The following is a 26,006-nucleotide window of genomic DNA, read 5'->3' on the forward strand; positions in this document are numbered from 1 at the left end:
ATGATCTCTAAAAAACACCTGATAGGGGTAATTTTGTATGCTGCTATGTAGAGTTGCCAAAACCTTTCATAAACAATTTTATTAGTACTTTCACTCATCAGTGTTCCATTTACACTGACATTTAAATGCATATCATTTTTCAGATTTTCTAAAAATTACGCACATTCATTTAACCAAGTCATTTATTTTCATTCATGTAAATGAAAACAGCACACAAGGGCTAAATTAGCAAACAAACAAATGATGGAAAGATGTTGTCCTCAAACGTTTCACTACTCAAAGATGAAAATGTCAAGTTAGTTAGATGGTAAAATAAACCATTTTTTCTTGAAAGACCCCTAGTTAAAGAGATTTAAATTTTAATTTTATTCCATTGTTACACCTTACTGTTATTCCAAACCTTTATGACTTTCTGCTGTGAAACATAAAAAAAACGGCACTTTGAAAAAAAAATGTCTCGGTTTTGTCCATACAGTTGAAAACATATGGTATAATGTAGGGCTGCAACGATTCCTTGATTCTATTTGAGTATTCGATTTAAAAAAAAACCTTGATTGCATTTTGCCCATGTCGAGTAATCGACAAAATACCGCTACACTACGATTCAATTAAATAAATATATGTGATGCAGGTTTAATATATGAGCTTTAATTATTTACATGTGTATAGGTTACGTACGTGCATCTCAGAGAGACTCCGTTCACAGTTAATGCTGCTACACAAACTGTTATCATTTACATGTGTGGAGCGTCTAAAGCTCCATCTCTGCATATTGCTGTGAGTTTGAGTTTATTATAACATTCAACTGGGAATGCAACTTGTGCTATTTCATCAGATTTGTAAGGTAAATCATTTATAAACCTACGCAAAACAGAAAAATGCATCATTATCTTCCTAAATATGCTAACTGTTCATTGCAATTTCAAAATAAAAGCTGAAACCCTCACTCTGAGTTTACTCGTTTTGAAGTCCACATATTCAAGAAATCACAGTGGCTGTAGCTTTTCTATCATAAAGAAATGGCCAAATATTAAAGATTAAGTGGACATTTGAATTAAATGTTGTTGAGTCAATATTAAACACGGATTAGATCACGCAGTAAAGTGTAAAAACAATTGTCAGGCCGTTGGCACCCTCTGAAGTCATTTGTTATAATGCGTAATTACGTTAGCTCTATAGTTTATAATACATTACGTATTTGAAGAGTTTCGTTCAATAAAACCATTTTGCCTCATTGCTCTTATAAATATATTTTAAGTCATTTTAAAGGATATTGTTCACATCTGTTTTTATTACTACAAAAAATCCATACATTATATAACTCGATTAATCGTCAGAATAATCGACAGATTACTCGATTACCAAAATAATCATTAGTGACAGCCCAAGTATAATGTTGTTTTATAACACACTGACTTTCATTGTAGGGCCAAAAACAGTAGTAACATTCTTCAAAATATCTCATCCTCTGTTCTACAGAAGAAAGGAAGTCATACAGGTTTGGAACAACAAAAGAATGTGTTTTCACCCAAAAATGAAAGTTCTGTCATTAATTATTCACCCTCATGTCGTTCCAAATCTGTAAGACCTTCGTTCATCTTCAGAACACAAATTAAGATATTTTGATGAAATCTAAGAGCTTTCTGTCCCTACATAGATAGCAATGCAACTGACACTTTTAAGGCCCAGAAAGGTAGTAAGGAGGACATTGTTAAAATAGTCTATGTGACATCAGTGGTTCAACTATAATTTTATAAAGCTATGAGAATTCTTTTTGTGTAAAAGAAAACAAAAATAAACACAGATAACTAAGAAAGATGGATGTTTTTTGGGTTACTTGCATTCTGGTGCTCTCGTAAACACGTCAAACACTGATACAGAAGAGAAAAAAAGTCTTTTTTTTTGTTTTCTTTGCGCACAAAAAGTATTCTCGTAACTTCATGAAATTAAGGTAATGTCACATGGACAATTTTAATGATGTTCTTACTACCTTTCTGGGCCTTAAATGTGGTAGTTGCGTCGCTGTCTATGCAGAGTCAGAAAGCTACCAGATTTCAACAAAAATATCTTAATATGTGTTCCGAAGATGAACGAAGGACTTACGGGTTTGGAACGACATGAGAGTGAGTAATTAATTTCAGAATTTGCATCCTTTTAAACTTCAGCTGCAGGGTCCACTAATCTTTACTGAAAACAATGCCGCTTCTTAACCACTCTCTGGTTAACTAATAGTGGCATTCCCCTCAGCAAAAGTCACAGCTTTAAACACTCAAACACTGCAGCAGGAGGCTCTAATGGGCCTTTTGTTCGGGGGCTGTTGGTCATTGCAGTTAATGACTTCAGTAAACTCTACAACTATATTCCAAAGGGAGTGAACCAGTCCAATGCACCATAACTCTGAGCTCCACAGAGCTCTCTGGGGCGAAACAGGAAAACAGCAGGCCACCATCACTCCCCATACAGGAGGCCCAGAGCAAAGACATCAAGGGGAGGGAGCCTGAAAACACTGGCTCGGCCAATTAAGCAGCTGCCTCGCTCAGCAGAATAATCATGCTTTGCATCCGCACGCTAGTTGCCTCGATTGCCTCCCTAAATGTGGCAAGCAATACAGGAAGAGCCAAGGGCTTCTGGGTCCTCAAGGCCTCTCAACTTCACTGGACCAGTTCAGATTTATGGCAGAGAAGGCGGCAGGTCGTCTCTGTCTCCTCTTCCTGTACAGGACGTTTTGGCTGGAAATGACTGCCCCACAGTCCCTCAGCAGTCATCAGGAGCACCACACGCTCTAAGCTGCAAACCCCCCATTGCCTCACAACAGCTACGTGCCTCTACACCTCATTTTCTTTCTCCTTCCATCCATTCAGGTAGGTGTGTATTAATTTCCTTGCCTGTCAGGTTCTAGCAGGAAAAAAAGTCTCCACTACGCGGGTAAAAGTATGAACATGGTATTAAATTACGGCCTACATAAACAACTGCAGGTATTGTGTGACGGACGACATGAAGCCATTCTTTGTTCTCTAGATTTGATAATGCAAGACGGCATCAGTGCCATATGCTCCAGCAAATGCTAACAAGTCATAAATTTCCATCAGCACAATGCTCTCTTGTGCTTTTTCAGTTAATGTTACGTTCACTAAACCACGCTTGCTTTAAAGTACCTTGCCAGTCATGTTAGTTTTGTCAAATATGATTTGGGAGCAGCTTTACATAAGGCCGACCGCTTTCCTGTGCCACAATTAGCCTTTTGAGAGGGCATCTGAAAGCTGCCCTGCTCTTTTTGGATTGCAGTTGAAAGCTCATACTTCAGCTCTGCTGTTTTGAGATGCCATATGTCTAGCTGGATCACTACCCCCTAAAACACTACCTCAAACTGTTGTGCGTGTGCAACGGTGCAGGTTTTGATTAAGCCTGGATGACTGATGTGGCCTACAAATGCGCTGGGTGAGCAAAAGTATAAAGAACTGAGATATAAAGGGTTGTGGTGTATGGCGTGGGAGGCAGTCTTTACCAATTACAATGAGTGTGAAGTTGAGGGCGAGGCTGCCAAATCCATTGGTGACGCGGCAGATGTACACTCCGGCATCCTCCAGTTCCACTTCTTTGATCTTCAGACTCTGTTTTAGAACCTTGTAGCGGCTCCAGCCTGGATTCACGTTCCGCCCATCCTTCACCCACAGGACCAGCGGAGGGGGGTCACCCTCAACCGGGCATGGAAGTCGAACCGTGCGGCCCAGTTTTGCTGTCTGTCTGTCCTCTACCTGACGACTCACCCATGGAGGACCTGAAGCAAAAAACATTGTCTTATGTAACAGTACAGCAATTGTCCAGTTTACATAACAAACAACAACAACATACCTAACATGCGAAAATAATGCAAATACATATCTATATACATCAGTGGCGGGCTGTGCATTTCACACCTAGGCCTTCAGTGGTGTCCTACTTGAATTAATCCACCTCTTAATACCATAATTATGACACCATGCAGGGCTGTACAGTATGACATGCAGTGTTTCCCACAGGATTTCTTGTGGGAAGATTTTCGACATCAATCTACACTCCATACACCATAATGGCCAAGCAAAAACCATCTTTGTAACATCTTTTTAACTTTATTAAAAATAAAAAAACTTACATTTTTCCATTGCATAAGTATTCAAACCCTTATCTGGGCCAGTTGAAATTTAGATCAGGAGCATTCATATTGCTTGTAGGTGTTACTACACTTCTAATTAAGTTAACCTGTGGCTAATTCAATTGAATGGGTATGATTTGAAAAGGCACACACATCTTAATAAAAGGTCTAACAGCTGAAAATGCATATCAGAGCAAAAACCAGGCCCTGAGGTCAAAATAACTGCCTATAGAGCTCAGAGACAGGATTGTGTCCAGGCACAGATTTGGGGAATAGTTCAGAAAAAACTTCTGCTGCATTGAAAGTTACAGAAGCATGTAGCTTCCGTTACCCTTAAAGGAAGAAGTCTGAAACAACCAGGACTCTTCCTAGAGCAGGCCTCCTGGCCAAACTGAGCAACTGATAAAGAAAGGCTTTGGTTAGAGTGGTGACCAAGAACCTGATGATCACATGTGGAGATAGGAGAAACCTACAGAAGGACAAACATCACTGCAACACTCTACCGATCTGTGCTTCATGGTGGTGTGGCAAGACTCAATCCTCTTCTCAGTGAAGACACATGAAAATACAATTGGAATCTGCAAAAAAAGCACCTAAAGGACCCTCAGACTGAGAGAAACAAGATTCTCTGGTCTGATGAACCTCAAATCTAAGCATCATGTATGGAGAAAACCAGGCACTGCTCATCACCTGAAAAGCACCATCCCAAAAGTAATGTGTGGTGGTAGGAGCCTCATGCTGTAGGGCTTTTTTTCAGCGACAGGGACTGAAGGACTCATCAGAGTAGAAGGAAAGTATAATCTAAAATATATAGATAGACTTAATGAAAACCCAGTCCAGAGCATTCAGAACCTCAGACTGTGCAAAGGATTCATTTTCAGGACAATGACCCTTAGCACAAAGCAAGAGTGGCAAGAGTGGCTTATAGACAACTCTGTGAATGTCCTTTAGTGGTCCAGCCAGAGCCTGGGCTTGAACCCAATAAAATTTTTCTGGAGAAACCTGAAAATGTGCATCTGCCCCCATCCAACCTGACAGAGCTTGAGAGGTGAAGAGGTGAGGAGAAGAATGGCAGATAATTGCCAAATACACAACTTGTTGCATCATACCCCAAAAGACTTGAGGCTGTAAAGGTGCTTCAGCTAAATGGGTATGAATACAATGGGTATGAATACTTATGCAATGTACTTATTTCAGGTGTTTTATTTTTAAGAAATTTAAGAAGTTGTGACAGTTCTGTTTTTGCTTTTACATTATGGTGTATGGAATTGTATTGAATGATGTGGAAAAAAGCAGTTTATCATAACACAGCAACATATATATATATATATATATATATATAATATAAATTTGTAAATTTATTACCTATTTGCTTTTTTAATAAAATATATACAGGATGTAATGTTCCAGAACCAGGAGGTAAAGTTTATTCTATTTATTCCTGGCATACTCATGCTATGGGAAAAGACTAGCAAAGTATGTGAAGATTCATGCGCCCTACAGACTGAAATGTTCCTTTGCAAGCGTTATGGCCCAGTAAGCACAAAGACAACACTGCCAAAAATGTCATGGGCACAATTTTTTTTTTCACCAGCTTCTAATACACCTTGTCCCACAAAGAAATGTTATGAGGGGGGAAGCTAGGCACAAGAATTTTATGGGGAATTTCTTTCCTTGCATGCACAAGGTCCTTTTTATCCCCTCTTTGCAGCTTGCGACGAATCCCATGAGCACTTGCTTTCCATTTCCTTTGCAGTGGCGTGTGTGTACGTTGGAAGGCACCTCTCATTCATGCCTGGTACTGTCACATCCTGTTGCCGCTCTAGCAGCTGCTGTGAGAACCACCAAGATTCGAAATTGAAAAATGACACTGGCCCTAAATGTACTTTTTTATTCTTTTTTTCCTTCTTCCCTTCAAGTCTCTCTGCTGGAGTGAAGTGTTTTCACCTGAAGTTGCTGGTTGTCATCCAGGAAAGTGCCACGAGAACACGCGGGAGGGAAAAGAAAAGCTTGTTTTGGTGCTGGAATTAAATTACAGTAAATTCCAGAATGTTAGACTGAGAAGGGCCGAGAATGGCAGAAAAATTCCTCTCTGGAAATAGAGCAGAAAAAAGGTGGAAATGAACATCACAGCTGGAGAGGGGTCTTTGTTAGATGAATCATGCAGTTAATTCCCAAATGTAAGTGTATAAAACAATCGGTGGCTTAATAAACATTTGTGAGGCTTTGCAAAGGAAAACACTTGTGTGTTTATAATGAAGATTTAATGGAATCGGTGCTCCTTGAACATACAATGGATCTTTTCACTAGCGGAGAATAGATGGATTGCACAAACCATGTGAGATAGATCTGATCAACCTGGTGGCTGAATGAATACGAAAGAAGAGGGTAACTCTTGAATGTTTGCTTAAGGATATTAAAACAACCTGGTGGATACCACAGAGCTGAAGCTAAAATAGTCATTCCCTTTCCATCCGGAGGCCATGCTTTACACGCAGCATGCATCACGCACTGATAAAGAATGCGTTAGAAGAAAGATTCGGGTATAGAAAGCTTGGGACTGTCATTTAAAATTGCTTCCTTCCATCATGCACGGTAACCAGTTGTCACAGAATGTGTCTAAGCTGACTAAAAAGCTTTGATGTAAGGTGGAGGGACGCGTCATATGCGATGACAGACAAATATTGCCCATAACAGTGGAAAAGACAAAAGATGACTAAGGCCACACACATGCCCCATACAGCAAAAACATGTCTGGCTGAAGCTAATGGCAGACTATACAAGGTGGAAATAACCACATTGTGTGCTGGGAGATTATTTGTCTTTTTAAGCAGAATATTACGATTTTTAGAACTTAGATACTTAGTATTTAGAATTTAGATAAACTAGTTTGGGGGTCACAAAACTTGTTCTGGAGGGCCGAGTCCTGCAGAGTTTACCTCCAGCTTTCCTCAACACACCTGCCTGAAGTTTCAAGTATACCTAGTAAGACCTTGATTAGCTGGTTCAGGCGTGTTTGATTAGGATTGGAGCTAAACTCAGCAGGGACCGGGTCTGGTGACCCCTGAACTAGTTGATGTCAGTAATTGATTTTGTTGGGTAAACTAGTCAATCATCTTGCCTACCCATACCTACTATTGTCATATACCCATTGCCTTCCAAGGTAAACCACTATTCAAATGTTTGGGGTAAAATAAAAATTAAGTAATATAAACAAATACTTTTATGTAGCAAGGATGAACTGAATTGTTCATTTATAATGTTCCAAGACATTTAGAATGTTTCAAAAAATGTCTATTTCAAACAAATGCTGTTCTTTTGAACCTTGAAAAGTATATTATGGTCAAAAATTTTAAGCAGCACAACTGTTTTCAACACTGATAATAACGAGAAATGTTTTTAAGAATGATATCTGAAGGATCATGTGACACTGAAGACTGAATTAATTGCTGCTGAAAATTTACCTTTGCATTCACAGGAATAAAATGACATTTTAAAACAGCTGTTTTAGATTTTAGTATTTCACAATATTACTGTTTTTTTTTTAACAAATTAATGCAGCCTTGGTGAAATAAGTATGGAAGCTGATTTCCGACAGAATAAAAAATAAAAAAGGTACTTGCAATTCTGACCTTTTTTCTTTATAAACTTACAATTGCAAGTTATAGAGTCCAATTCTAAGGGGAAAAAAATGTATATGTTCTCAGAATTGCAAGTTTATATCTCACAACTCTGACTTAGTAACATGCAATAGTGTGTAACTTGGTTTATTTCTCAGAATTGTGAGTTTATATCTTGCAGTTCTGATTATTCTGAGCAAAAAGTCAAAATTGTGGGTTTTATCTTGCTATTCTGACTTAATTTTTCAGAATTGCGACTTTATTTCTCAGAATTATGACTTTATATCTCATAATTCTGACTTTTTTTTCCTCGGAATTGTGAGCTTATATCTCGCAATTCTGATTATTTGGAGAAAACAGTCACAATTGCAAGATATAAAGAATTCTGAGAAAAAAAGTCAAAATTGTAAGTTTATATCTCGCAATTCTGACTTTATTTTTCAGAATTTGCGACTTTATTTCTCAGAATTGTTAGTTTATATGTATCATAATTTCAACTTTCTTTCTTAGAATTAAGTTCATATTTCATATTAACTGATTATTCGAAGAAGAAAGTCACATTTGCGAGATATAAACTTGCAATTCTAAGAAAAAAAATCTAAATTGTGTTTTTATCTTGCAATTCTGACTTTATAACTCTGAACTGTGAGTTTATATCTCACAATTTTCAAAAAAAAAAAAAAAAAGTCAGAATGGTGAGTTTGTATCACACAATTCTAAGAAAAAAAGAATTGCAAGATGTAAACTTTAATCAATTATCTTTTTTTATTTCTTATTCTGTGGTGGAAACGGGCTTTCATAATTGAGCGCTATTACAAATATACTTCACAGACCTACTTTTAGTTGTTTTTTTTTTGCTTTTTACTTTTCAGTTTCATCGAATTAAAACCAGACTCAGTGTTCTAAAATAAAAATGTTGTGCTAACAGATTTAACTTAGCAACACTAATATGCATGTCACACTATTGGTAACAATTATGAATGCTGAGTTTCTAGACAAAGAAAATGAGAGCAGGACGAAGATAGAAACAAAGAGAAAGCGAAAGACATCATCTTGCGTCCATGTGCAGACAGCGCATGCAATATTTTTTTGACAGACCTCCCAGGAAACGCCCTCACTGCATTCAAGACAACACTAAAGACAAGATCAATGGATTGATGCTCCATAAAGTTCATACACATTTATTGCCACCCCGACTGTACAATAAATGTCTACAATGACATGAATCACTAATTTACATCTGCATCTATAGACTGGACAAAAAAGTCAAAAAAGAAGTTCAGAAATTACCAGCTACCAAGCATGCACTTCTTCGCTAGCTCGTTTTGTCTCAGACATCTTGATATGGTTTTTTGATTTCTCAAAGGATTTATGAACAGGCCTTACAGACCGCAGTGGAAGTGCTTTGAAGCCTGGGCAGCCTCCACAGCTTTAGATGAACATCACTGGTGTCACAGGGAGAGCTTCAAACGGAGCCTGACAGCATGTTGCATGGGTAAATGATTAGAATGGAGGAAGTGACATGACCATCAAAGGCCGAGAGATAGAGAGAGAGAGAGAGAGAGAGAAAGACAAGGCAGTGTGTAAGAGAAGAAGGTGCAGGAGTAACACTGAAGACTTGGATGAACAGTCCAGACATGGCAGCCAGTTAACTAACTGCTGCTGTCAAAGGACACGTGTACACAACATTTAAACAGTCCAGCCCATTATGAGAGCAAGAGACCGCGCTGCACATTTCTGTCAGCGTTCCCGGGGATTATTTCAGCTGTAAATCATCCGCCGCTGTTACAAATCTGCTCAACATAGCCTATGACCGCATATTAAAATGTTTAGTAGGAACTGAATAAAACATGTAATAGCATTTTAGTTCCTGTAGCTTAATTTGGTCCTACTAATATAAGGGTCAGAGGGTTGATTCCTAGTGAACTTGTATTCTGATACGACAGGAATAAAATTCAATTTGTTAGCATTAGTTAATGCATCAGGCATGATGAATTAACAATCAACAATACTTTTACAGCATTTATTAAAAGGGAAAGTTCACCCAAAGATGAAAATTAGCCCATTATTTACTCACCCTCCAGACATCCTAGATGTATATGACTTCTTTTTTTCAGACAAATGCAATTAGAGTTATATTAAAAAATCATCCTGGCACTTCTAAGTCTATCTGTCATGGCAATGGGTGGGTGTTTCTCTTCATCACTCCAAAACAAATCCAATAAAGTGCATCCATCCATAATAAAAAGTGCCTCACACGGCTCCGGGGGGTGAATAAAGGCCTCCTGTAGGATGCATTTTTGTAAAAAAAATATTTATATTTAAAACATAATAATCACTTTAATCTAGCTTGCTTGTTGTACACGGAAGCTGCTAACAGTTGTAAAACCAACATTTGTTTACAGGAGCAAAGGAAGCAAAGTTTCCTTATTTTAGCAAAGTTACAAAAATGTTTGTTACAAAAATGGTGGATTTATTCACCCCCCGACGTGTGAGGTACGTTTTATTATGGATGCACTTTATTGGACTTGTTTTGGACAAAAAGAAACGCATGCACTTGTGAGTCCTGTCATATACACCTAGGATGCCTGAAGGGTGAGTAAATAATGGGCTAATTTTCATTTTTGGGTGAATTAATTCTTTAATCTAGTTTAACGTTACGTGATACAGCTCATGCTCACAAAAGCTGCATTTATTTGATCAAATGTACAGTAAAAATAATATTGTAATATTGTGCAATTTTGCATTATGTAATACTGCACAATTTTATAAAAATTCAAAATAACTGTTTTCTATTTTAATCATTTTGAATGTAAAATTTTAAATTTCTTTTTGTTACCAACATTGAAAACAGTCCTGCTGCTTAATATTTTTGTGAAAGTTGTGATTTTTTTTTTTTTTTAGGATTCTTGGATAAACAGAATGTTCAAAAGAACAGAATTTATTTGAAAGTTTTCATTGTCACGGCCCTTTAAGAATAAAAGTATTCATTTTATGAAGTTACTGTTCTTTTTTGCTCTTTTTTACTTTTAAATATGATAATGTTTTTCACATTTTATTAATATGATAATATATAATCAGAGTTAGGTAGATTACCTACAGACTGTAATCTGTTGATTCCAAACTACATGACAAAAAATTACATTAGCAATGTAATCCATTACATTACACATTTTAGGTAATGTAATCAGACTATTTTTAGATTACTTTTAGATTACTTTTCACCTAATTGGTTTATCTAATTGATTTCAATAGGATAATCTTGTACTATATTAATAAAAATACAAAGAGTAGTGGATTAAACATTACATTACATCAAGGTTTCCCAAACTGGTATTTGTGAAGGAACTGCTGGGGGTTTATTGGAGTTTAATGAAAAGCGAATAATTAATTAAACCATAAAAATGTTAAATTAAAATAAATCATTATACAATAAATCAAAATAAAAACCTTACTAAAAAAATATGAAATATTTTATTTGTTTACATGCATGTCATGTGACCATAATCAATGTCAGAGAACCAATGGACATGCAAATGTGATAATTATTAAAATATTTATTTTAAAATCTCAGGGTAAATATATAAGAAGAAAGAGGATCAGATGACCAAAAAGTTTGTGAATTTGTACATTTTACATAGAAATACATAGAAGAGACATAGAAATACATGGTTAACCTACAAAGTGATAATTTAAATAAAAATCAATCTGTTTATCAGTAGTTGATGCAATGTTAAAACATCTTAAACCTGAAATTATTTCTGGTCAAATGCCTGACTATTGACTAGTCTTTGTGTGAATGTACTTTCTAAATGTATATAAGCAGTAGGCTATTTTAGAAAGGAAAATTTGAAAGATGAAAAAGAGGAAGTAGGGACAATCAATAAATTATGTATAATTTATAGCTATTGTAAATAATACGTCATCATGTAATACATAACGTAACTGTAGTCTGATTACAAGTATTTTAAAATATAAATCTAGTTACAAGTACTTCATTTTTGGGATTTGGATTATCTACGTAATCTAGATTACATTTAATCAATTACTACCCAGCTCTATATATAATACAATGACTAATCAGAAATGAATAGTTGACTCAAAAATAAAGATCATTTACTCATCCTCATGTCTTTCCAAACCTTTATGTCTTTCTTCTGTGGAACTCAAAAGATATATATTTTAAACAATGTTGGGGGTCCAAGCTAAATTGGACCCCTCTGACTTTCATTGTATGGACAAATTTTTTTGTGTGTTATACACAAGACGTTGCGTAATACAGGTTCGCAACAACATGACAGTGAATCAGTGATAATAAACAATAAATAAACAAATATACTTCCTAGTACATTGTGTGCATTTAAAAAAATGCATGTAGATGTTCTGATACAACTCTTTTCCTCTATGAAAAATACAAATATCACTGGCAGCCAATCAGAAGGCAGCTTCTTCCAGGTCATCTAGAGTTTGATCTACCACTGTTTTGTGACCTACAACAACAGCTTTATCTTCTCTTATGACGAATCTCCTGAAAAAGAGGAGGAGAGCTGCTATAGGTCTCAGCATGTGATCAGTGATAGAAAAAGATAGACCAAACACGGCAGTACTGGTCTTGGCAATGGAATGTGACTCATTTATCAGGAGAAGAGATAATGGGGCGAGATTGAGGCCTGATGCTGTTTGCACAGAGCCTCCTACGCTGACACAAACACAGGATCCCTTGGGTAAACAGGTTCGCTTACACCTCTCCCTTTTAGTTCTGGTAATGTGAACGCAAGAGCTGTGGTTCTGTCATCGCCACTGCTCACAGCTGTCTCTCTGCTGTGTGTAATCAGATCTTGAGCCAGACTTTGTACTTCGACCAACTGCTGCCTCTGGAGCCAAGCTAACTCAATAAGGCACTGCAGAAGTCTGACATCATGTGTGCGATTCCACACAGACTTCCTTGTGGGTTTTGGGATGCTCTTTGTGCCCTGAAGAGGACACAGAGCAGCTGCCCGTCATCCACTGATGCATTAATTAAATTAAACACAGGGAGGCCCATGCTGCCTGGTCTCATTTTGTCTTAATTCTGATGACCTTCTGTACATTTGACCAAATTAAGCACCAAGAGGTTGATAGTTTTGCATTTTCTTCAAATTCTGTTGTACATCACTGTTCAAAACTTTGGGGATGATTTTTCCGATTTTATCGATTAATTTGAATTTAATGTTTTGCCACAATTTTATTTCTGAAAATCGAGGAATCAAAATTTTAGTATGAAAAAGACAGTTTGACAATATGCTCATATTTCTAGGTGCCAGTTCACACAGAATGCACTTTTGTTTTGACAAAGATGCAACGCAGGCAGTGGAACAGGAAAAACATGCAAGAAGATGGGAGTGAACTTCTTTTAACTTGAGCACCACGTTTTTAGAATGCCTTTTAATGCATAATACACTGCAAGAGAAATGAGTGCAACAGTGAAACGTGTCCGTGTTTACATAGAAAAAACAATGGAAAAGCAGCTCAATCTAATAAAAAAACTTGTGAAGAACTACTACTGTATGTCTGATATTTCATGTTTGCGTCATGGTGACAGGCTGGAAGCTGCTGTTCATTGTGTTTACATAAGATTTATAGATAATAATAGTCTACTGGTGTCAAACTTTTGAGATTTTTTTTTAAAGCATTTTCCTATTATTTCTGAACATATAATATGTATAAGACAAGTTATCTTTTCTGCAAAGATATTTAACAAGTGATTTGTTTAACATTTACATCATGTTGACAACTTCATGTGTGGTGCACTTGGAATAGAATTTTCTTTAACTAGAGGGTTAATAAAGAAAAAGTTACTTGAATCATGTTGTAGATACATTTTCAAGTTGACTAGTTAAAAATTGTAAAAAAATGAGAATCGGTCAAATGTTTTGAAAAAAAAAAAAAAAATTGAGATTTTAATTTTTTTGCCATATCACCCAGCCCTAATGTTATGTATTAATAACTAATGTGAGGAGTTGGCTGCCTCCCCCACTACTTATCAGCATCTCCCCGTCCGGTAATTGCCACTCTTCACCAGGCTTCCAACGGGAGTGAGCCTGCGAGAGAGGAGGGGCGCCGAAACAGCCAGGTCTGGTGGCGTGTGATAAGGCGCACCTGACGCAAATGAAGCCTCATCACTGCTGTTGTTGAAATGCTGAGCGCACCTCTCCTCGGGAGACCGGTCTCTTCCCCCGTGCATGCACGCTGGTGTCCTCGTGGGTCCAGGAAGGGGAGCGTTGAGGGGGATCAAGTGCCGCCAAAGCAACAAGCTGCCGTTAGACGGCTGCCGGGCATTTGAATCCCCCAGAAGTACCATGAGCCAAGGAGGACGTAGCCGCTGAAGGAAGCTGCCGCATCTAGAGCCACGGACCTGAGAGGGGAGAGCATACAGCCGCTGGACTCCGCCTCTTACCTGGACCCTTCCCTTTCGAACACTGCCCCTCCTTCACGGAACCCCCAGCACGATGAGGACACCAGATCCCCCGTTTATTTTGGACACTTTATGTACCTCTTTTTGTACACTTTTTGGTTACGTTGTTTAATAAAAGCCTCTCCGAGACCTGACGTCACACCCACTGTGTCTGTCGTTTGCTCCTCCCGCCACACTATGTATAAACAAAGAGACCAGGCATGTGATGCAAACTCAATGCATTACTCAAAGGGATAGCTGACCCAAAAATGAAACTTCTGTCATTAATCACTCACCCTCATGTCATTTCAAACCCGTAAGACCTTTGTTCATTTTCAGAACACAATATAAGACATTTTTGATGAAATCCGAGAGCTTTCTGACTCTGAAATCCCTCATCCTCTCTATCAAAATCTTCAGACATGTGGCCTGAACATGAAACTGATACAGAAGAGTAGGGATTGTTGAATAAAGTTATTTTATTTTCTTTGCGCGCAAAAAGTATTCTCATAGCTTCATAAAATTAAGGTTGAACAGCTGACGTCGCTGATGGGTTGTGAACACAGTAGTCGCGTTGCTGTCTATGCAGGGACAAAAAGCTCTCAAATTTCATAAAAAACATATTCCAAAGATGAATCTTACAGATTCGAAACGACAGGAGGATGAGTAATTAATGACAGAATTAATGTTGAAAACATTAATATTTTGTAATTAATTTAGTTTATTTTATAATTTATTTCAAATATAATACAAGACTGCTTTAGATTAGTTAACTTTACGATAGCTTTACTGGAGCTTGCGATAATGACCCCGTTAAGCCCACTTGTCAGAAAAGGGCTCATGCCAAGGATCTCAGATGAACCCCTGACATTTAAACTGCCAGCTGGGGAATTTGGTTCAAGAGTCCAGCCTCATCAAGCTCGCCAAACCCTCACCCTGACAGAGATATTTTGAGAGCTGGAGATGAGCTACAAGTAGCATCCATGGCTGTAATTATGCAAGTAAAGCTGCTCTAGTTTGCAGTTCAACAAAATGATCTACAATGAAGGATGTTCGATTATTGCTAATGGTTTTAAACTATAGATTGCCACTGTATATACAGTAGAAAAACCCCTATTCACGCATGACTGGTGTTTCATTGTGGGTTGAAATTACAGGGCACCATTATATATTATACAGACAAAGCCGATCTGAGATTTATCTTGCTCACGCTGCCTGAAATGATTCAGTATTTCAGACCCCCCAAAGTGAGGTTGCGATCCAACAACCTCAGAAACCCAATGCAAGACAGCATCTCCAATTTCTTCAGTGTAGGACAGCGTTCCCTATTTGTTTCCTCCTCATATGGACCACCAGCAATTTGGACCACAGGGAAGGGCACTGCAGCACGCCAAACCCGCCCTCGTAAATAGACCCGCAGCTCTGCAGGGTTTCGGGGGTAATGTTGAGTAACCTGGTCTCCAGCACCGTAATGAGCACCTGCTTATTAAGCTCGGCCTTTGTGTCAAAAATCCCGGCCGACAGCCATCACACGCAAGGCCTCTAATCCTGCTTTGGCTCTCTTTTTGCTGCTTCTTTTTTCCCTTCTGTTTCTCTCCCTCTCCTTTCTTTCTCATGAGTGTTTACATATTGAGTTATGCCTTGCAGCGTGAGCTACTGCTGTTGCAATGACACTGACAGAATCGCGTGCCAGAGCAGACACAGCTGTTTGTAAAAAGACAAGACTGCACACAACGCATTTGTCGAGCTCGTGTTATTAATCGCATCTGACCCTACGTTACACTGAGTACATGAAAAGTTCACACATTTCCTTTTATCTTTTCTTTTATTTCCCAGATGCTGAAACAAACTTGAGGCCACTGATCTTTGTTTGTATTCCTGCTCTCTGTGCTTTTCCCACCCTCGACCTTTGACCTATTGCAGTGACCCTAGGAAAAGTGCACCCGAGTTGCCAATAAGTGTGAGAGAACATTAAAAACAGCTAGGGAAAGGGGCCCTTCCATCCAAGTTTTAAATTCCAGGAATGCTCACGAAATGGGATCTTGGGTTCACTTTGCAACAGTGAAGTGCATCTCTTACAGCTGAGGTTGATTCTGGTTGTGTTGGACACCTGTAATCCTGTGAAACACAAGCTAATCCTTCTTTTAAAGAGGGGATAAAGAAACTCCCAAGGTTCGAAACTGTGAACCTCCCATACAGAGCAAATTGCACATGACGAACGCATCGGCCTGGTCTTGCATGAGGACACTGCTCCAACAAGCTCAGTCCACTGGAATTGGAAGAACAAAGGTGGGATGGCAGCTCTCAATCTCTCATTCAGAGCGAGTTGCCCTCTCCCACCTGTGCAAACACTCCAGCTCGGTATGTCACAGGTACACAGACAAGAAGGGGATGAAACACAGTTGAACTCCCATAACTATTCAAGCGCTGGAACTTTTTAACTAAGCTCAGATTATAAAAAACGTTCAAAGGCTTGGCGCGCTTCCTTTGTGTTTTAATACCTCCTCCATAAATACCGACACTCAAAGAGCCGCGTCGACGCAATACAGCACCGACAAATGCAGCTCATTAGCTGCTTTGTTTACGTAAACTGACTTTTCACCCACAAAACCGACGGCGTATGTGATGTGAGTGCACGTTTAACATAGATCATGCACTACAAAGAACTTCAGAGGAGAATAATGGGCTAATGGTTCTGGTTTTCATCTGAGATTAAAAAATATGGGGTACAATACAGCATCGGTTTTTGCCAGACTGGGTTCATGTTGTCCTGACATTAATGTTCTGGTGTGTGCGTGTGTGTTTGGACTCACTGCGGGACCTGATATTATGAACATCATGTTCAGATTTAACAACTGCGCTATTTCCCCGATTGAAATGTGCTGGTTAACTTGCTCAGCATTTACAATGCCAAGGAACACACGCACATGTGCATGTGTGCGCACGTACACACACGCAGACGTTGCCAAAAAATCCTTTTTTGAAAACTCAATTGCCACATAGGTACACTTAAACAATGCTCACTTCCTGTAGCAAGACAAACTCCAGCAGAAAAACGTGTTAATGGGGAAATCACCTCCATCAACATCATAATTATCTCTGAAGCCGGGCCAAATTACAAACACATGTACACATGCATGCAAACACACATGTAACATAATGTTCCTCAGATATTTTTTTTGCAGTTTTCTTCACATTAATGCCGTATTTAGCTGATACGGTGTGCAACTCTTTCAGACAGACAGGCAGACAATAACTCTGTCTCCAGTGAATACAGACAGACAGGCAGATAAGAACAGCTCTGGTTACAGCTGTTTGTATCCTTAGGCATTTTCAACTCTGTGCCAAGTACATAATTGCTCTAACACAGAATACATGTACAACTCAGTGCTAAGTGTAGTTCATTGAAATTACATAAATGTGATCCTGGACCACAAAACAAGTCATAAGGTTCAATTTTTGAAAATGAGATTTATACACCACCTGAAAGCTGAATAAATAGGGTTTCCATTGATGTATGTTTTGTTAGGATAGGCCAATATTTGATCTGGAATCTGAGGGTGCAAAAAAATCTAAATACTGAGAAAACGCTATTTTGACCCATACAATGTAGTCTTGGCTATTGCTCAAAATATTCCCATGCCGCTTAAGACTGGTTTTGTGGTCCAGGGTCACAAATGTATTTATAGTAATATGCAAGTAAAGTTATTTGAATAAATATTCTATAGAGAATCTATAAGAGGAACATATAAAAAGTATTACAAAATCTAACTATCCACTATTATTTATGCATTCTGTATATGCACATGTGTAAATTTGACGGACTGAGACTGGTTACAAGGCACATAAGGATGATATTTGAACCGTAACATTTCATTTTTCCATCACACAAATATCTTATCCTAATTTTTTTCACGCTAGATTCATATTCTGCTAAAATTTCTCCTTTTGGTCTCCACAGACAGCATCTTAATTTGTGTTCTAAAGATAAATGAAGGTCTTACAGGTTTGGAACGACATCAGGGTGAGTAATTATTGACAGAATTTTAATTTTTGTGTGAACTATCCCTTTAAGGCCCGTTTACACCAATAACTGCAAAGATAAGTACAATGATAACTATAGCATCCACACCAAAGGACGATAGCATTTTGTTTATTACAAGCGTGCATGCAGTTTTGATGCTTTAAGTGCTCAGTTCTTTAAAGTCAGAGGGATTCTGATTGTCTGTTAATGTTTTAATGGCTCAGCTAGAAAAAAATGTTATGAAAGTGATTCCAACAATATTGTTCCTCTGTGTCACTAGTTTTATAATTGTGGTGTAAACATCCCTATTCTCATAGAACTATGATGTTTTTAGAAACTTAATATGTGACCCTGGACCACAAAACCAGTCATAAGCAGCACGGGTATGTTTGTAGCACTAGCCAACAATACATTGTATGGGTCAAAATTATCGCCAAAAATCATTAGGACAGTAAAGATCATGTTCCATTAAGATATTTTGTAAATTTCCTATCATAAATATATCAAAACATAATTTTTGATTAGTAATATGCATTGCTAAGACCTTCATTTCGACAACTTTAAAGGCGATTTTCTCAATATTTTGATTTTTTTGCACCCTCAGATTCCGGATTTTCAAATAGTTGTATAAATATTGTTCTAACCTAACAAACTATACGTCAATGGAAGGTTTATCTATTGAGCATTTAGACGAAGTATAAATTTCAATTTGAAATTTCAAAAAATGTACCCTTATAACTGGTTTTGTGGTCCAGAGACACATTTACAGTTCTAGCCTAGGCTTTGGTGTGAACAAGCCTTTACTTATATTTGTAGCTTATAGCAAATTGATCAAATATTTAATAAACAAACACAAGTCACAGGATGTGTAGAACTTTGTGATTGACAGCCATTAGAATTCTGCATTAAAATAAAGCACAGGCCTGCTAATCAGTCAAAGCCTATGCTTTTCCATCACATTTGGCTTCTCTGTAACTTGGCCAAAGCAGCCAGAGACTGACGCCTGCATTACTGTTGTCCTGCAGAGGCAGATCACAGACACAGCATGGCTCCAACAGAGCTGCTCCATTATCATTTGTTTGATAAGCAGGGCCCGCCTGCAGAGCTGCATTATCTGTCTAATAAACCCAGAGATCCTGACACCTGCTGAGAGACCAGCTGAAGGGAGAGCTGCATAACTGAAGCCTGTTTTCCCTGTTCTTATCAAAGCTATTTCTACTTTAAAAGGTAGATCATTGAGTTAAATGGGGCATGAGGGCCAACATCTCCTGCTTACAACCCCAGAGTCTGGATCTGATTTAAATATCTGAGAGGAGAGAAACAGAAACCCCTTTTCCTGATGTTCCTGTGGCTGCAAATAAAAAAAATATACCACGTTTTACCGTTTCTGACCTCTTTAAAGAGAACAATCCAGGCCTTTGATACATGTGCCACTCTAAACAGCTGGTAACTGCCACGACTGTTGGAAACACATTTCTGTCTTTCGTCGAACTCTGCGACCGGTAGAGTGCATAAATCACAGAGCTATATTTATTAGCGTGGATACGGTTTGATTCGCTTCAACTTCAAGTACATGCTCTGCAGCAGCAATCATCCGCCAGATCAGAACAAACGTCAAAAAAACAGACAAACGTCAAGCTGCGCTGCTCATAACAGCCAGGCGCGGTGCCACAGGAACTCAAACGTTTTCTTGGGAGAAAGCAGTCAGCTTCTTTCCACCAGCAGGAAAGTTAGTGAGAAACAGGAAATATCTGACCACACGAGAGAACAGGGATGTGAGAGCATTTCTCGAACCGCTGTGTTCACACTTTGTCTGAGCTCACTGCTGTGTTTGTGTGTGTAAGGATTGCTGGAGGAATGTCATGCCAATCTGAGCCGCCCATACTCACAGAATCCAATGAGGCATTGAGATTAAAGCAAGTAGCCTACACTAGTGTAGACTTATCTTAAAATAAACATGCTTTTTCACATTTTAGTTAAATAATGACAGAAAAATCTGAATAACAGAATCCCGGTCAAAGCTGTGGAAGTAATTCGATGAATTATTCACAGGAATATGTTCTGAGAATTATTAAATCAAACAATAAAAACACTAATGCGAAATCAGCATGGCTGATATTCAACAAGCTTTTATAGGACAGCTCAACCAAGAAGCAGTAAAAAAGACAACACGTAAGGAACAACCAAACAACACTCTTGTATGCCTTACATTGATTCATGATCTGCAGTTGCTACATCAAAATATGCTGACATTAACACCCGCCAACCCACCAAATGTGGGTGGATTTTAGCAGTGGCATGTAACACAGTCACTCCCACTGGCCACTTTGGCAGGTTGAATTTAATATACAGTACAACTGCAAATTTAACAAGACATCAAAGGAGTACTTAATATTAAGTGACTTACATTTTAGACACATTATTGTCAATGGTAACAGTTTTTTTTTTCATGTTGGTTAACAAATATACTTAGACTGACTAACCGTCAGTTGGCAAGAAAAGGCTTGGTCAACCAAAAATGTATTTGTTGGCTAGTCGCAGAAAACAAAATCCACAGGAAGTGGCAAAGTCATGCAGTCTGTGACAGACAGATCATTATCAGCTGGTCTATTTGGTAATATAGTACATCGGGCAGGACATCCAAACACTCACCTATCTTTCATCGACCTCAAATATGGCTTTTCATCTGAAAGATGTATGTAGTAGCAACTCTACATTAACCTAGAAAAACGTGTGCTATTGAAGTATCTGTACAGAGTGTGGAAGCTGAATAGTCTCACGTTTACTGCATGACAGATGAATGTACTGGTGCGGTCACTTGCTCTTAAAATACATTTCTGGTCATAAAGATATGAGTAATACATCTTTTGAATCTGTAAAAACCCTACGCTTATTTGTGTGCACTCAGAATAAAAATTAAACATTTTGCTTTTGTAAAATAATCAAAGCAAAATCAATAGAAAACAGATTATGTCATCCGTATGAAATATGCATACAGACGCATCATTACTGCAGAGATGACGAGTCAGTGTTGCCAATCTCTTAAACTGAAAACAAAGAAATCGCTATTTTATCAATAAATTATTAAAACGTTAATGCAGTATCCTTGCAGTTTTTCCCTGACACATTCATAATCATTACTTCTGCCGGTGCACTGTGGCAGGCTTTTTTTGCTGAGTGCCTATTAGGTTACGTAGGCTTATTATTATGATTTATATGGTAATATTAATAAACGTGCGACTAATAGTCAACTAATGTTTAAAATAAACGACTACTTATCAACCAGAAAAATCTGTAATACAGTACACCTAATGGCAGTTTACTTTCACATTTAGAAAAATTTCATTTTTATATAATAAAAAACTGATTTAAAATACTAAGCTGCAATTTTGCAGTGTAAATGCATTTATGCTACATTTCAGCTTAATTAAACTGTCTGTTTAAATGCATCTAAATGCCACTTCAGCTGCTTCTTCTGTGGTGTAAAGTGTTCTATTATATTATATTAACTGAAATTATTAATAAATTGTAAAAATTTGATACGAAAGATGATAAGGTTAGGAAAAAAATAGGTATATAGGTAAAAGATGAAAATTTAGTATGTATTAGTCAAATTTAATCATACAAAACATAATTTCCCAACAAAATTGAGGCCAGTGAAATGCGGAGTGGAATTTTGTAAAACCACTAGCCACAGTGGCTGGTGAGCAAAAAAATGAATGTCAAGCCCTGGTTGTTACTAGTTCGAAAATGTCACATTACAGCTAGAAGCCATTTAGTTATTGGAGAACTGTACAACATAACTGTTGCAAGTTGCAACACCAAGCAACACAGTTGTGTTGTGTTGTTTTCCTTCCTGAAAAATTCACTGTTTTAAACAAACTGGCTGAATGGATGATTCAATGACTTCATAACGTCTTCTTGTTTCGTTCTTAAATGAATCACCATTTTGAACAAACTGGTGGATAAGCAGGTCAATGATTCATTTAGTAAATTGTTGAAAACTACAGGCGAAATAATGTAACCTGCAGAAAGAATCACTAAAAAGCCACAACATTAATGCAAATTGACAGTCTGTCTGAATAAAATAAAACAAAGAGACATCAAATTAAATAAATATGGTTTCTGTCAAATTCTACATTAATTACTTGGATGAAATACATCTCAGAAATGTAGGTCAAGATTAACTGACCATTCACTATATTCAGTATCATCTATGATCAATGGCAGAATCCCACTGCATTTTAAATTCATTTCTAACTTCTCACAAGTAAAACAGGTATTTTTTCTTCTCTTAAATGAAGTAATTTCTCTGCTCTTCCAGAATTCTAGGAAACAAGTGTTTGTGTCACACAATAAAGATCTTGACACAAAGTGCCAAAGTGTCATTGGAAACACATCCAGTAACTGTCTTGCCTTAAGCTCCATATCGTGTTTCTCCACAACATAATAGTCACTTCACCCAACAATGAACCCTCTTAAATGAACCAAGTGCAGTTGTGCCTGACAAAATCTATTAAAGCTGTTTCACAAAGAGTTTCCTCAAACATTTCCTAATTGTTTATTGAATATTACAATTTAAAGAACGCCACTGTTTAGCAATTTCACCAAAATACACGTCATTCAGCAGCTGTATACAGTATCTCACTCCTGTTTCCCTTATTTAATACTTTTAACATACAGATAGTGGGACAACTGGGACCCAGAATTCCAAGAATGGCTGATAGAGGAAAAGGAAGAGCAATCCAAGGACAACACAGATTGGGAACCCCCCACAAGAAGAGCTCATAGCACACAATGAGAGATAAAGTCAACAAATGGACCAATAAACAGTGAAGACAATGGATTGTTTACTTAGTAGAGGTCAGACTCTGACTTGTGGGTTAAACTGGCATTCTTATGGGCGCAATAATAGTAATCACCTTTAACTGAGTAAATACCACAGTTAACTCAACCAGATTTATTATGCCACAGCCAATAATGTTGTTTCAGATAACAGTGACATAAACGAAACCATAAATGGCTAAGCCACCATAAAAGATAAACAGGTCTGGCATCACAGTATGAGTCAGTGCATAAATTCTAAAGGAATTTTAATCAGCGATAACACAAGATGAACTAAGATATTGCTTTTCCTTTCAAACACATTAATTTATTTCTTCTAAGAGGCAGTAAAATGTCCTTTGGGCTCACAGCAGGGTGAAGGCACATGTGGAGAAGGTCCACACCTTTCTGACTCAACTCTCCGATACACAATCTCCAGCACAGTAGGTGTCATTAGTTAGACTTTGATTTACGTAAATTTCTTTTCAACCTGGCAGGGAACACTGAATTATGTACCTCTAAATTTCGGTTACAGTTCAAGGAACAGGGACCTCTTGTTTGGTCCGAGACACCGCAGTGCAGATATAGATGTGGGACTTCAAAAGAATGACTTTATGTGTGTCTGCGGTTACTCTGCTGTGTCAGTAAACACAGAACACTGCCGGCCCGTTCCCCCGATGTGCTTAAAGTAGTCAATAAACAAATTGGGCAGCAAAAGGTCACTTCTTAATGTCTTGACCTTATAGCAAACCAAAAACGGTTCAGTAGCACTGTAAATGTTATAATAACATCTTTGATTTCATCAGCTGTGACAATAACTAATAATGATACTTATTAACTAACAATTTCTATACAGTTTTATTGTAAGTTTTAACTTTAAAGACGTTGAAAAAAAAAAAGTGCATGTAACATAACACTTATTGCTTATTATTGCTTACATTTATTTAATATATATATATATATATATATATATATAATATAATGCAGCAATTAAATTTCAAATCAATCCAATAAAGTCAATTATAGTGCATGTTTTTATAGGACAAAATACATCCATGTTTTCAAGTCTTGTGGAAAATACTGTGATCATATTTGAACACCTTCGGATTTTTTCTTGAATTTTAAGTTTAGTGAAAGAGCAAAGGTTCAAAAGGCATGAAGTGAAACGTACACTGAAATGCGTTGTTTCTAAGCCAAGAATATAAAACAAGCATTGGACTGCTAACTTCTGCCGGTATCGTCAAAGGAAATAGCAGTCTAATTATGTCCTAATGAATGAATAGAGGACTCATAATAGACAACATGACTCACCTCTCGCTTCACATGACAGAGTCACGATCAAAACCCCAGTGAGAAAAGTCAAGCTTCCTCTCTCTGGAAACATTTTATGATGAACCGCCGCTAAAAGAAACCATAAAAATCATAACGATGGAGTTTTACACTACAAACTGTATAAACTGCGACCGCGTTCATGCGTTTGTTTATGAAGTAAATGTGATGTAATATAGAGCCTGGTACGAAACGAATCTGTAAATGTAGTGTTGCGGGTACTGAGTACTTACATATCCGCCGAAAGCGATTTAATACTACGAATTAATCAGTTGCTTATAAAGGGATGAAGACGACTCTTGTGCAGCAAAGTTCTTCGTATTTTTAGTATAACGTCCAGGAGAAGAAAAGTTCAGGAGTACTTAGGTTCCACTCGCCTCCTCTCTTGACATGACCCGTCAGCATCCCTGACCGTGGAGAAAACTGAAGATCTACAGCTGTGAATCACAGCAGCGCTCCTCCAAGCAAACAGCTGGAGACCGGCAGAAATTAAACGCGGGCGCCCCCTGTAGGCGGACAGATGCCACTACTCCGCTACACCTGTGTCGAGGTTCAATCATTGCGATCAACAACCAGAGAAAAACTATAAATGAGTTAAAGCAGTAGTTCACTTCCAGAACAAAATTTTTTTTTACAGATAATGTACTAACCACCTTGACATCCAAGATGTTTATGTCTTTCTTTCTTCAGTCGTAAAGAAATTATGTTTTTTTTTTAAGGAAAACATTTCAGGATTTTTCTCCATATAATAGATATCTATAGTACCCCTGAGTTTGAACTTAAAAAATGCAGTTTAAATGCAGCTTCAAAGGGCTCTAAACGATCCCAGCCGAGGAAGAAGGGTCTTATCTAGTGAAATGATCGGTTATTTAAAAAAAAAAAAAAAAAAAAAAAAAAAGACAATTTATATACTATTATATTATTTATATACTTTTTAACCTTAAACGCTCGTCTTGGACTAGCATGTGTGAACTGTGTGTATTTGTGTTTATGACAGTTAGGGTATGTCGAAAAACTCTCATCTCATTTTCTCTGTTTTCTTTTTTTTCTTTCTTAAATTATTTTACCAAATAATTTAAGCAGTACAAACATAAATAAATATTTTTCCCAAATTACACTACTAAACTATAACCACCTGTGAACAAACGATTCATGGTTTTGATCCAAATAAACACTTTTAGTTACATTTTATACTAAATTCTTTTTTTAATTACTTTTATTTGCTGCATTTTAATCATCTCAGTTTAATATTTTTTTAAAGAAGTCTCTTCTGCTCACCAAGCCTGCATTTATTTGATGCAAAGTACAACAAAAACGGTAAAATGGTGAAATAATTTTACTATTTAAAAATAACTGTGTTGTATTTGAATATATTTTAAAATGTAATTTATTCCTGTGATTTCAAAGCTGAATTTTTCGCATCATTACTCCAGTCACACAATCTTTCAGAAATCATTATAATGTTTTGATTTGCTGATCAAAATTATTATTATTAATAAGTTCAAAACAGCCCAGTACATTTTTTTTTTCAGGTTTCTTATTAATAAATGTTTCATGAACAGCAAACTAGCATATTAGAAGGATCATGTGACACTGAAGATTGGAGTAAAATGCTGAAAATTTAGCTTTGATCACAGGAATAAA

General features: G+C 37.4%; 1 protein-coding gene across 1 annotated transcript in view; it reads right to left on the reverse strand.

Annotated features, from left to right (window-relative positions):
* fgfrl1b (fibroblast growth factor receptor like 1b) overlaps positions 1 to 24,794 on the reverse strand; it is a 40,324-nt gene extending 15,530 nt beyond the window's left edge. The window contains exons 1-3 of the mRNA XM_051128339.1: positions 24,596 to 24,794; positions 24,345 to 24,434; positions 3,506 to 3,778 (exon numbers count right to left, since the gene is read on the reverse strand). Of these exons, the coding sequence (XP_050984296.1) occupies positions 3,506 to 3,778; positions 24,345 to 24,417 (346 nt within the window). The 5' untranslated portion in view covers positions 24,418 to 24,434; positions 24,596 to 24,794. The remainder of the gene's footprint in view (positions 1 to 3,505; positions 3,779 to 24,344; positions 24,435 to 24,595) is intronic.
* Positions 24,795 to 26,006: the final 1,212 nt, after the last annotated feature.

The sequence above is a fragment of the Labeo rohita genome, chromosome 14 (assembly GCF_022985175.1).
Source record: "Labeo rohita strain BAU-BD-2019 chromosome 14, IGBB_LRoh.1.0, whole genome shotgun sequence".
In the NCBI taxonomy this organism is placed as follows: Eukaryota; Metazoa; Chordata; class Actinopteri; order Cypriniformes; family Cyprinidae; genus Labeo; species Labeo rohita.